Source organism: Coturnix japonica, chromosome 1, assembly GCF_001577835.2.
Source record: "Coturnix japonica isolate 7356 chromosome 1, Coturnix japonica 2.1, whole genome shotgun sequence".
In the NCBI taxonomy this organism is placed as follows: Eukaryota; Metazoa; Chordata; class Aves; order Galliformes; family Phasianidae; genus Coturnix; species Coturnix japonica.
In genome coordinates, this window is record NC_029516.1 from 57,621,487 (window position 1) to 57,635,642 (window position 14,156).

A 14,156-nucleotide genomic window follows, 5' to 3' on the forward strand; every position below is an offset into this window, starting at 1 on the left:
GAAGTGTGACAGTATAAGATTTATTAAAATAAGATTTATAAGACTGCATTTGGCCTAACATTTACACTTTGCTGTGTAATACACATTTACACTCAGGATTTTATATATGTCACTGAGAAAATAGCTGCCTCACCTCACAAAGGGTGTCATGAGATTAATTATCACACCCAGCAAGATACACATCTCTATCATATTTGTGTTTCTCATATTTCTAAAAAGCATTGAAAATAAACAAAAGGCACTGTAAAAAATGAAATATTATTATTAATTAGTTCCTAAGTTCACCAGAAAAGCTTGTACATAAGGAAAAGTTTGAGTGCCTGGAAAACGTGATGCTAGTCTGTAGAGGATGGTAAACTATGACTGCTGCTTTAAAAAAAGAGGCAGACTAAATGATGAACATCAAAAACAAAAAAACATCAAAATGCTCTACTAAATGTACAGAAATACTGAATGAGATGATTTAACTATACATATATATATATATACACATATATATATATATAATTATCTGGCATTTTATATGTGTGTATGTATTTTTTTTTCTAATCAGAAGAAAGACAATGTACTAATACAGCCTCACAAAGATGCTGAAATTACTGAGACATTGCTTGCAGCATTCCTGCAGGTGTCCCCTGCAGTTTCATGAAGGCTCTGAACTGATACTAGTTGGGACCCAGATCCTGAAAGGGATCAAGAGAAAAATTAGAATCTAATCTGCCACAAGGACTCATGGGTTCCTAGCAGAGGGAACTGAGTGAGAGTAAAACAAACTTTGAGTTGTAAGAATACTCATGATAATCAGGCACCCAGCTTTCAGAAAAAAACGTATCAGAATGGAGAAGAATAGAAAGAAAAAGTGTTCTCTTGCAATTGAATCTTTTATTCTTCATAATAATATGGAAATCTATTTTGGCCAGTGATGGTTTGAAGGTTGTGTCCCTTATACACACCACTTATCCACCACAGTGGAGCAGGCTGCTCACCACAGGTGACACACCACTTGGAGAGGAGCTTTCTGAAAACTGAAGACACTCAGCCTGGCACTAAGAGCCTTCTCATGTCCTGGGTCTTGTGAAGGCACTGACGGCAAGAGCTTCCGTTCCCTGCTCTGCCCACAGACTCTCCTGTTTGACCTTGGGCCAGGCAGTAATCCCTTCAGTGCCTTATTTTTCCCTGAAATAGCAGCAATGTCTCATAGTACTATTATGAAAACAAACAGGATTATGCAAACAGATCCCAAATGAACCATGTATCTATCATGGAGAAAAAGACGAATGAGCACACGCAGTACTCTGAAAAGTGTATCATAATCACTGTGAAGATGAGAACAACATCACTGACACACTCCATAAAGACTCCCTTTGTCCTGTGTAATTCATTATACACTTAAATAGTTTCTCTGCACTCCAAGCTCGCATTTGAATATACAACCAAAATAAACAATAAGCTGTAGGGAACAACCTGCCAGAGGGAAAGAGTCAAAATTATCTTGAGTGTTGTTCTCCGTCCCTAATTTTCATGGTTTCATGGACAACGCTTTGCAAAAGTGATTATATTACTATTTCCCATGTCATGCAATTATATCAAACAGAAAACCTCAAAACCTGCAGAGCATTTCAACAGAAATAATAATATGAGAAGCTCTACTCAGTTCTACACTTGTTCAGTCTTATGAATATTATTTCCTGGCAAATTCCAAACACACAAAATTAACATGCACTTAAAGAAAATAAGTTATCCCTTCAAATCTGGATTTGAAAAGCACTCCAGATACATGCTTCACTTCACACAGAGCTAAAAAGAAAAATCAGTTTTGAAAGGACAGGAAAAACTCAGAAGTGATCTGACTAAAGCCCACCAAGCTCAAGATACACCAGCTATGACTGTGCCAGAAATAACATAGGATCCGTTTCTCAAGAGAGTTTCCATATCTGTGAAAAGACTGAAAACACTGTGAAAGTTGCAGCTTTCAAGATAGCTCTGCACATATCATCTGGCACAGTGGCACCTTCAGCTGGGGCTTTTAGATGAGTCTGCAATGCAGACTGCTAACAGCTACACAGCGTATCCTGTTTTTCAATCATCAGCTGGTGTATGTAGACAGAAGGAATGACTATTTCATGAAAGAAAATATAATTCAATTTTTAACAGAAGTTTGGCATCTGCTTGGTCTGAAAGTCTCATTCAGAGTCAAGTCTGGAATTTCTGCTTAATCCAGATCTATTTCCACCGTTTTCAAAATCATCTGAAAACGGTGGACAACTGCACTGATATAAGATCTTTTGGAGGGTGGAAGTGTAAGCAAGAGGGGTGTTGGTTTCATTTCTTTGCTTGGGTTTCTGAATATCTTATCCTCTTATTATTTTCAGCACATTTATGAAACAAGAAGAAAAACATTAATTCCATATCACAACATGAAAGAAAGAACATCAAAATTATGTCAGAAGATTAAAGTGCTTATGATGTGCAGGGATAATACTTGAAAATACCTGCTTTGGGAATTCAAAAGTAAAAACACCTGCTTTTTATAACTCTGAAAACACAGTAAGTAAATACATTTAGGACAAAGATAGAAACACATGCAGAGAGAGAAAATAAAAAAGCTAGTGTTCACTCTCTTAGAAGGCACAAAGGTGACCCTACCTTAAATAATTCAAACTCCTTCTTTGGCATCAACAGCTATCAATGCACAAAGGATATTTGAAATTAAAATAAACACACAAGCATCCATTAGGATGGAAATTACTACCTCTTTGTAAATAAGCAGGGAAAAAACTTACAGAAGATTTTGCTATATCTCTACTACGCTATATTTCTATTTTGTTACATCTCTATTTTGCTTTATATATTTTTTTTGTTATACTCAATGCAATATAGAAATGAACTTCGGCCTGTAAAAGAAATATAAACTTCTGACTTACTGGCAGCCTGTACAGACAATTTAGCTTAGCTGTGAATCTCTTTCTCTTTGCATACTTCAATAAAAAGCTTCTATTTTACCAAGCAGACAGTACCTGGATGGTGCGGGTGTACACAGGTTCTGGCAATCCCAGACCACCTTCATAATTCCTCAGAGGATCCAGAATGTTGTTTGGCACAAAGCCTGTGTTGCCGCTTTTATTCCGGACCTTCCACCACTGTTTCCTATCATCCAGAATCTGAAATAATTCGTTAAAATAATTACTTATATTTTCTGACGGTACTTAAATGGTGCATCATTTCCAAACAAAATCATCGCCAGGCTCTGTGGCTGCCAACAGACCTTGAGCTGATGTCATCAGGAAACCACTGTAAGCTTCCTTGATTATCACTGTAACTAGTTCTATATGGTACAAAGTATATGGAAGCAAAATAAACCTGCATGAAGTCAGACATATGCAGGAAATGTGACAGAATTAAAATCAAGTACTTGTGCAGAGAGGTTTGTGACTCTACAACCTACATGCTGCTGGCAAAAGGAGAAACTACTAACAGACTGATACAGACATGGAGTGCACTTCTGAGTGAGAAGAAAACTGGGGCAGGACAGATAGCAGAAAACTGGGTTCTGGCTACCTGAGTGTAGATTTACACAAAACACTTGTTTCTGTTTGTTCTTCCCTTCTACATTTATCTGTCTCCCAGGGTACCAATGCTTTCAGGATGGTCTTTCACTCTGCCCCATGTATAGGCATGTAGTGTTTGTCAGAGCCAATTATTTACATACTACTGAATGATGTTTCAAAAGCTACACTAGAGAAGACAGAAGATACACACACATATATTTACAGCACTGGTCTCAAGAGAAATGAGTCATAACTATCAAAAATTCATATTTTCACAAAAATGTTACCTCTACAATCTCTTCTTTCAGGACTGAAAGCTCACTGTTGTTTCTTGCCATAAATTCATACTTGCATTTGGCATATTTCTTGGACTGTGTTTTATTGTGTGCCTCATAGTTTCTGCAATGTAATGATCAGACATTCAGTGAGATGTTCAAGCAAGTTAAACCACAAACAACTAGCTGCAAAACATTTAAACAAAAATATAGGAGATAGCTTGCTGCTGTCTCCAAATTATATTGACTTATTGACTGAATATACATACAACAACAACGACAAAATGAGAGAGGAAAAAAAAAGCATTTGAGTTATTGTAGAATCAATAACCTTTTTGGGCTACTTCTTACAGTATGTATGATACCAAATTAGATCTGCAAGTGATATTGTGTTTAGATAATTATGCACACTACTTTATTCTGCTTTCCTATACAGAACAACAGAAGATTACATGGTCATTTGCCATACTAATGAATGGATATACTTGGTATCTTGTGCTTTGCATGAAGTTGTACTGCTAGTATTTATTACAAATAAAGCTTCAAGTCACAATTGACATTGATACCAATGGAACTAAATTCTGTTTAAAAAACAGTTTCCTCTGTAGGCCATTTCTCTTAATTGTCCATAAGGTATCATCACCGCTAAGAAACTCAAATTATTGCATCAATTATAAATGTAGAATTACTTCTAGGCAGTTAAGAACAGAGTTCATTGTAGAACTAAGCATACCACAGTATACCTCAGCAGCTCTCTTTTCTTTGAGGAAAGATCTGTTCAGATAGCCTTTGGGTAACAAGTTACTAGTTTCTTTAATGCGCCACCTCTTCAAATTGAGAAATACCCCAAGCCCCTCAAAATACATCCAAAAGAAACAGTAACATTATTAGCCTGTTACAAATCACACCCAAGAACTCAAATCCATATCAAGCAAAAAAGTTAAATAAATAAAAATAAAATAAAAAACCAACAACACAACAGTTAAAACGTTGCATAAACAAGGGCTTGCCATACAACATCACAGCATAGGGATACAAATGCTGATGGTTGCTGATGTTTGTGCTGTGTAACCACGGATCCCAGGTGTGTGTCTCAGCAATCCAGTAGTTACCTAGCTATTGCATGGCTGTGGAGAACTGTCTCACTTGACTTGAAGAACAGAACAAAGGAACAGTCATATTTAGATTGAAAACATATTATTTGGAGAGAAAGACAAAATGCTTAGAGACTACAAGCACTTAAAGAAGAGAGTGAAAAACAAGGGATGAACCTCAGCCTGCAGAATACCTGTTATGAAGTTCGGAGACGTGTGAGTAATCCCAGTTTTTTCAGCCACCCACTCAAAATTTATGTAATTTTGAAGAGCTATGACTAACACACCTAGTAGTAGTTTTTTAGACCACCTTTCCAAACTCAGTTTACTAACTCTGTCTTCCTAACTTGTCCACAGCTATCAGTCTTGATCCCTTTATACAACATAACTCAGGAAGAATCAAAAATAAAAAAAAGCAGCATCCCCAGCACATCGGCTGGACGGTGGTTGTACACTTACAAAGAGACCACAACTTTTCAAACCTAGCTTAATGAGCCAAGCAATTTACTTGGGGCACAGATATCCCCCTCAAGGCTGCATGAGAGCCTGGTGGATTGCATGGAGTCCCCATGTTATTCCCCAAACAGCAGCACAAAAAACAAACTGAATGGAATCTGAATTTGAAACACAATATAACTTACTGAAAAAATGATTCAGTACTCCTTTAGTATCAAAGAGAGCCCCTGGTATATCTAGTAAGACTCTCAAGGTTTAATATCCCGACATTTAGTTTAAGTCATCCAAAGAAAGCATGGCTTACTGGAGGTCCTGGTGCCTTGAAATAAGATTAACAGAAGGTCCCTGGGTTACAATTCCTACCTGTCCCTCTGCAGACACTGGGTGGCTTGGTCACTGTCTTCAGACTGCTCACAAGGAAAACCAGCTTTCAACAAGCACCAGAAAATGATGGCTGAAATATTCAGCTCCTATTTCTGACTCCTTCCCCAAAACCCCCTCCTGCACCTGTTTATTCACAGGTGCTTTAAAATTTATCTTCAAATGGAATTTACTTAGGGTACTGCATATTAATAGCCTTCATCCAGTAACAAATGTCTACTGAGCACGTCATGTGTCTCAAGAGCCAATTAATAAAAGGAAGTTCATGTTGGGCTGGACAAGGACATAGAGGCTCAATGTACATGTCTGCATCAGTGCTAGCCATCTAGACTCCCTCCTATTGTCGGTGGTGAGAAGCAGGCACCTCCACACGTCTCATTTCAGGTCTTTCAAAAGACTGACTTCACCTAACATTAACTGCTTCAATTTACACTAAATGCTCTTTTCTCTTTACTTTCTACTAAGGAAGCTTGGATGACTCATTCAGCTGTGGCCAGATACACTGATACTATCAAGGGGGCAATGCAACAGTCCCGTTCTCTAAACTTGAAAAAGAGGTAGCAACCTTTGCAAAGAATAGTGTTACTCTGAAAGGACAAAACAGGTCTTATCACATTACAGATAAAAGAGAAAGGAATTTTGAGTGCAGATCACTTAGATTTCAAGCTGAGTGGTTTTCAGACAAGAACTCTGGAAGTAACCAAGTTTGAGAAAATGATTAGAGATGACTACTATGGCTGTTGTTGTAATAAAGAATTCAGGATGCTCAGGAAAACAATGTTCAGGAAAACAATGGAATCTTCACACTGCACACCACATGGGAATTTGTTTGCATGTATATCAACAACAGGATCTTCTAGCAAAGAGCTCAAAATTAGAGATTATGCAAAGGTTTGTGTCCAAAGAGTCACATTGATGCTGTTTTTACCAGCAATATGACGCCCAAAACATAGGTTAAGCACCTTCTATGGGAAATCCATCAAACTATTGTTCATGTAAGGATATAAAACAAACATAGTTTGGTGTGGGGGATCATCCCCATCACCACTTTACTTTCATAGCTTGTGCTGGCAAAAATATTCCACACAGACAGGGCTGAGTCTCCAAGGATCAGTGAATTTCATCATTAAGCAAATCAGACTTAGGCTAAAAGGGGATGACAAGTGTGTGTGCAGAAAGATCCTGGTTGCTATGCAAACATTTCAGAGCTTTGATCGTAGCAAGAATGGAAGAAAAAATCAGTCACTAGACATGGGCACTTTTGCACTGGCCGAGAACACCCAAAGCAGGTTGCTAAAAGGGTAACAAGTGAGTAGTTCAACAAATCAAACAATCATTCAAAACACAGACAGATAAATCTGAGAGTAGACTTGTCATTCTTTGTAGTTGAAAATGAATAAATCAATAAAAAAAGCAAAGAATAGTTTTTAAAAAGTAAAACATAAGCAGAAATAAAATTTAAACCCGAACAGGAGGATTTTGTGTCCTTAATTAAGTTAGAATTCCACTAAATCATTTTTGACAAAAGCATGATTTTCACAGTATAAACGCAGTAGTTTCATAGAAATGATACTGAAAGAGCCACATGGGTGTGCCTTGGAGAAGCACAGGCAGACACGTGCTGCAATCAGAGCAGCTGGCTGCCTTAGAGAAATACGGGTCTGCTCCCGGCACAACCTGAGACCAACAGACACCACCACCCCAATAGCCACAAGTCAGTAAGTCGGGACAGTTATCCACAGCACCACGTACGCCGTTGACTCAGTGTTACCTATCTACATGGCGGCTAACAGTTTGCTTAAAGGCAGCAACAGCTGCCCCTTGGTCCAGCAGAGGCCCTCTTTTGTACACTGTGTTACTGAATGCGTACCCATCGGCCGGAGGGTAGTCGGGAACACTGGGAGGCTGCAAGACAAAACAAAGACAAAGCCAGGAAGGGGATTAGTGTCATGCACTGCAACATGCTGCTTCCCCTTACCAATGGCACGGCACTCCCTACCAGCACTTGCATGGCTGTGCTCTCATGTGCTCATAGTTCTGCTATGAAAAGTTACTAGCTTCTGCATTTCAAATACGTACACAGAGAGATCAAAAGGATAAGAATAAAAGAATTTCTATCCTAAGTCATCCCCTGCATTAATATTGCAGTGGATATTCTTTAAACAGTTCTCCGGGGCAAGGTCCATGTCCTCTCTTACATATTGCTACAGCAACACAGGTCATAAGCAGTGCCTGAGTGGCTTTAAAATAAACTGTACTAAGAAGCTGCTCTGAGCTCCTATTCTAAATAAAAACAAAGCCAGGAAACTTCAGCTAGCTAAACATACATCTATAAAAGAAATAAAAGCTTACAAGTAAAATTGTCATCCCATTGCAGGATCATAATATCAACTGGCTCATTTGTGTTAGTTGCCTTCTTACAGAATGTGGTTGAAGTCAAAGAAGAAATGCAAAAAGGAAGGTAATACTCTGTAATTAAGGATTTTAATTTAAAAAAACCAATCAATTTACAACAAGCAGACACATAAGAATATTCAAACACTTACAAAATTCCTTTTAAGCAGCAGTCCTTAAAAGAAATCCAACTTTAAATCCAGCAATGATACTTTGCTTCTGCTAAGAATTATTTTAATGTCCATTTCCCAAAAGATAAAATGAGTGGTTCAGCTGTGCCAGGGCCTCACTTCCCTCTGAGTAAAGAATTTATTCCTAATATCTATCCTAAATCTCCCCTATTTTAGTTTATACTAGTCCTATCAGTATTAGACTGTGTAAAATACTGGTTTCCCTTCTGTTATAAGCTCCCTCTAAAACTAGAAGGCCAGAATGAGGTTTCCCTTCAGCCTCCTCTTCTTCAGGCTCAACAAGCACAGCTCCCTCAACCTAACTTCATAGGACAGGTTCTCCAGCACACTGATCATCTTCATGGCCTCCTCTGAACCTGATCCAATAGCTCCACGTTGGAGCGGGTCCACATCCTCCTTGGTGCTGGAGGTCTCAGGCCTGGATGCAGTATTGCAGGTGGGCAATCACATCCCACTCCCTGCTGGCCACCCCTCTGTTGGTGCTGCCCAGGAAAAAGCAGTTGGCTCTCATCTTATTTTGCCAGAACTCTTTTGTTAAATAAGCTTTCATGACAGATTTATAAGACAAAAACTCTTCTGGCATCACCGACACTAGAGAGTCCTCTTGCTGCAGACATTTTGCACTGGCACAGCTTTTCCAGCTGAGCACCTAACACATTTCACAGCTATTGAGCAGCTGAACACTTCTCCCTTAAGGGATGTACTAAGGAGGCACTGGCGTGGGAAGTCAGAGTACCGAGGTTAAATGACTTGCTCATCATGAATGGAATCATGAAAACAGAGCTTAACATCACAGGTGCCAGTCACATAGATGCCTTAAATGAATTATTATTATTATTAATATTATTATTACTCTTATTATTTACTCTTTTGAAGACTAAAAGGCACAGTCAACACACCTACCAATACAACCAAAACACCTCAGTTTATTTGCCCCCTCAAAATAACTCTTTCAACTAGTGCTAATTCAATATATGTAGTATACATCTTCATTAATAACCAAAATAAAAAATACCCCTATTTTTCAATATTATTTTGTGCATTTCACATGATTACAGTGGAGAAAAGACTGTGATTTCTGCTTGCTTTGTTGTTTTGGTTTTTGGGTTCTGTTGTTGTTGATGCTGTTTTTAATTTACAGGGAGCACAGCATTAAAAAAAACCCACTTGCATGGCAATGAAGAACAGCAGTGAAACAATTTTTGACAAGGCTTTTTTAGGAGATGAGTATGGAGCTGGGGGAGGGCGACAGCTACATTTCATGTTGTTGTGGTCATTAGCCCTATAAATGCTTTGTGGGGGGGATGGGAAGGGTGGGGGGGAACTAGGGTGTATTTATTCTTGTGAATCCTATTAGGTATAAGGACAAGCAGTGTTTTTAGTAATCAAGCATGAATCACACTAGTCTCCTTTGCTTGGCTAACTTTTTATGTAGTGTATGCTTTTAAGTGCAGTTTTTCATCAAAATATAGTGTTACAGCTTTTCCACAGGTAGTTTTGATAAACTTTTGCTAGGGAAGCTTTTTGGTCTCCAGGAAGACTTCAGAGAGTTGCTCTGCAAGAGAAAGCCATCCCACAAAATCTGATAAACAGTACATGATGAACTCAGCTTTACCAGCTAAGACTGAATATACCTCCTATACCTGAGAAAAATACCCTAACCATAAAACTATTCTAAATTTTGATTGTTTTCATGATGAAAGCTGTATAAGATAGAAACTGCTTTTTCTTTTTAGCTTCTGCCAGCCCCAGGCCCCATCCCTGTGCAGATACTCAGGACCAGCCAGCACAGTGCAAAGTGGCCAGCTACTGCGCTCATGGCAGTAACTCAACACTAGAAAGCTGAACTGTGCTAACAGAGATGGCAGTTATGACAAACATTTCTTGAAAGCATGGTATTCAGTGATTTTTCTGAAATCTTTCCCTGGAATCTTCCTTTCTATATCCAATTGTTGTCACTGGTATAATTTTATAATCCTAGCATTGAGATGTACTCTGAATACAGTACTGCTGTAAATTGCACAAGGAAGTTACAAAAGACTATGGATTGAACTTAGAAAATTCTTAGCTTTGCTTCTATTTCAACATAGCTAACAGGGGAACTTGGACTACCAAATCTTTGAATTAGACTAAAGCTATTTCAATATATCAATTTATTAAATTTAAGCTCATTTGCCCCTAAAAAAAAAAAAAAAACTTCCAAAACAAAATCCTTGATGTGCTTAAAGCGGTAATTGGGTTTTTTTGTTGTTTGTATTCTTGTGCATGGATGCATATTTGACAACACCTTCATTCAAACTCTTCTTAAAATATATACAGTCAAAAATCAGTGGAACCTGAAAGCACAGGACAAGAGTCAAAACAAACCTTAGGGGCTTGGACTGTCCTTTCAGCTGATGTGGGAAAATGCACCAAGTTCAAGGAGGGCAGTAGGCAAAATTCTGCTATTTTTCCTATTCACCTTTTGGTGGCTTAACAGATATTTGGTTTTACATAGTTTTTCTGTAAGTACACTGAGCTTGCACTGATGTAATAAACAGTGACCACTCCAACAGCATCCCAGAAGATATTTTTCTTTTTAACCTACCTCAGCTGATAATCTTTTTATTTCTTGTTTCCTCTGTTGCTCTGCAAAGTTTGCCACAGACTCAGCCAAATTATTGAGTTCTTGCTCATTTGGAGCTCCCATGAAGTTCAGCAAAGGAGGTTCCCAACCATTTCGGAAACGAGGAACATAAGGTGGAATGAACTGGTCTTTGGGCCAGTCCCCTCTGCATGAAAAGTAAATTAGAGATCTTTATCAAGGGCCATGCAAATATTACCTTCATAGGTTTCCGAAAAATGAAATACATTTTAATATCACAGTAAAGACAAAGAGGCTGGAATTACTGTACAGACACGATAGTGTTAGACCACAGAAAATTTGCAGAAAATATTTACTGACCATAACTACTTTTCTTCAAGGCATAGCAGAGAGCAAACTGTTCCTGCCATAATGACTTGACTGTGCTAAAACACAACAAATTTCTGGCTTGCAGCGAAGGATGAGTAATAAAAGAATCAATCACAAACACATCTAAGATTTGTTATAACTGTTAGATAGGAAAGAAGTGCTGTGCTGCAATGTTTTGTTTGTGTTAAAGAACCAGAAAGACTTCAAAGAAACTGCCTACTTTATATGAAAGACTGAATGTAGATATCTAGGTCACTTTGAAAGTAACAACTCCAATTTATTTCCATGGAAACTACAGCAGATACAAAGAGCACAATAACACTGATTGATAGTGCAAATTCTCAGCTACAAAATACTATCTTTCAACATAGTCACAACCACTAGCTATACATTTTCACCAGCAATGAACAACAGCCTGCATGCCATGCTCATAGAAATCTGCACCAATGGAGGTGACTCGTGCTTGCTGTCATCACTGCTGAAATGCACCACATCACTGCTCTCATCCACTGTTTGGTCTTCAGAAACATTCAGTAAGTGTCACTGAATGCCTGTGGGTGCCATCTACTCCATGTGGAGGAATTCAGTGACACTTTTGCTTCATACACACTTCCATGTCAAACGCCATTTTGTCAGACTGCCCCTCTGCTGCCATCTGTCACATAGCAACAAAATGTAATGGAATATTGTTGGGAAGGTTCAGTCTCTACTGCCATATCACCTCTGATGTCATGGGACAATATAATAAAATAGGAGGCATTACTTTTGGAGCAACCTTTGCATGAAGCAGGGAAGCTTAGGGGCCTGAGTTACACCTTAAGGAAGGAGTTAAACAATAGATAGCCTACAGTGTAATACAAAGAACTCTGCATTCTCCCAGGTACAAGAATTATCATCGCATTTACCGTTTAATAGTCAAGCTTAATCTTAGAATAGTCTATTATTTTTTAGCGCTTCATTCCCATTCTTTACTGTAATACACAGTACCTAAATTAATGCTTTCATACACTGCCTTTGCACCATGCATGACATACTCTCCTGCAAAATAAATTACTGTATCCTCACAGTGGAACAAGAAATGAGAGCACACATTATATATGTTGAATATATGTTGAAGCTGCTCAGATTTAAGGGGCACAAGCTGCCAGTCATACAAGTTGCAGGACCAGTCAGCAATTATTAGCCCATTGGCAGGCTTGAGCTATGTCAGAAACCCTCATGTTTCAACAATCATATATCTTACTAAACTGCTCCATAATCTACCTCTGCATATTGAGATCAGACAGAGTATAATTTCTAATCTTCACATGTCAACCAGTAGAATTCTAAGTGCTTCATTCTTTGTGCAGCATGAGCTACTTCTCTTTCAATTACACTTTTTTTTTCGGGTTGGAATAAATGAATTATTAAGGTATTTCCTAAGATGAGAAGCCCAACATTTTAAACAATAATCCATTTTCCCTGCAAGAGGATCCACTGCTATGCAGATTTCCACAGCAAGCTTGCTGTGAAGCCAGCAAGCTCTGAGTAGGTAAAGGTAAGCTCTGCTGAGACCAGCTCTCTGGCAATCACAAAGATGTCTATTTGCGGTTTCTATTCCATTTTGTAATAGTAGCTTGAACAGCAGGCCCAAAGGATGAACTTGAATGTCCTGGTCCAGTAGCAGAACGAGATCAAGAAAGGCAAACACATCTACATCACACTTCCTGCTATGAGGATGCTTGTCACTTCGTGCTCTACAGCTTTCCATGTAGATTCCTAACACTCAAGTTATTGTTATTTCTTCGTAATCACTTAAAAAACAACAACAACAAACATTTTAATTGGTCAATTAGTTTATAAAGCCACTTGGTAGATGTTTATTCCTGAATTTTGTATATAAAAGAAAGATGAGTAAACTCAAAATACATGGCACCTTTCCAGTTCAAGTGTAAGCATGCTTAATTACTGTCATGTGTTCTCATCTACCACAGATTACAGAGTTAAAACACACTTTGTTAATATTCTTTCGCATATTTTACTTAACTAGGTGATTTCAAACCACATACATATTTCTAAAATAACAAATACATAAACAAAGTAAATTTTAGTGAAATCTAACTGCAATAGCAAATCAATTAAGCGGGACTTTTATGGGTATGCATATGTAACACAAATCAGCCCATAAATATTCTTTAAAAGTTTAAGCACTTTCCTTATAGCATCATGATGCTCTTAGAGAAGCTTTGAAATTGGAAATAGAAATCTGTATCCTCTCTTACATACTTTCTTCATTTTTTATTGGAACTTCTTCCAGCTGATTTTTTAACCAATTCCATATTGGTTGGGTTGTGAAAATAAGGGTGGAAAGCAACTTGAAGCATGAAACAGATAGAATAAAATAGAACAAACAGATAGAATAAGATAGATAGAAAAAAAAAAATGATGGTATAAATTTACATAATTTACTCTCTACTCGTTATTCTATGGAGGAAAAAAATATTCTGTCTGTATTTGCTCCCTCCATGCCTAAAATTGGGTCATTCACAAATCCCAGTGAGGCTAAAGGACTTCTTTCCAAAGAGTTTAAAGAACAGTTGTGAGGTATAGCCTATCAAGCTACTATTGAGTTTCCTGGGTGTGGAATGTCCGGTTAAGACTGTGTCAATAAACACAAACTTCTTCTCACCTGGCTTTGGTCCATGTGTCACCCAATGACATCCATAACTGTCCTTCCTCGCTGGTGACAGTATACTGTAGGAAGTCTATGGTATCTTTTGTTAGGAGGGGACTTAGTACTGTACTGGCAAGCTCTGGACCTCCTGTTGTCTGCACCACCTGAATCAAAATATTAAAATAATACAAAGAACACACACATAATAAAA

At 38.1% G+C, this 14,156-nt stretch overlaps 1 protein-coding gene across 7 annotated transcripts in view; it reads right to left on the reverse strand.

Annotated features, from left to right (window-relative positions):
• Positions 1-14,156, reverse strand: part of EPS8 (epidermal growth factor receptor pathway substrate 8) — a 129,517-nt gene that overhangs the window by 14,486 nt on the left and 100,875 nt on the right. For 5 of the 7 annotated variants that reach the window (XM_015867688.2, XM_015867723.2, XM_015867712.2 and 2 more), the window contains 5 exons: positions 13,961-14,109; positions 10,927-11,110; positions 7,526-7,659; positions 3,836-3,947; positions 3,018-3,161 (listed from right to left, as the gene is read on the reverse strand). In XM_015867688.2, the coding sequence (XP_015723174.1) occupies positions 3,018-3,161; positions 3,836-3,947; positions 7,526-7,659; positions 10,927-11,110; positions 13,961-14,109 (723 nt within the window). The remainder of the gene's footprint in view (positions 1-3,017; positions 3,162-3,835; positions 3,948-7,525; positions 7,660-10,926; positions 11,111-13,960; positions 14,110-14,156) is intronic. The other 2 variants (XM_015867744.2, XM_015867733.2) reach the window with 1 other exon arrangement.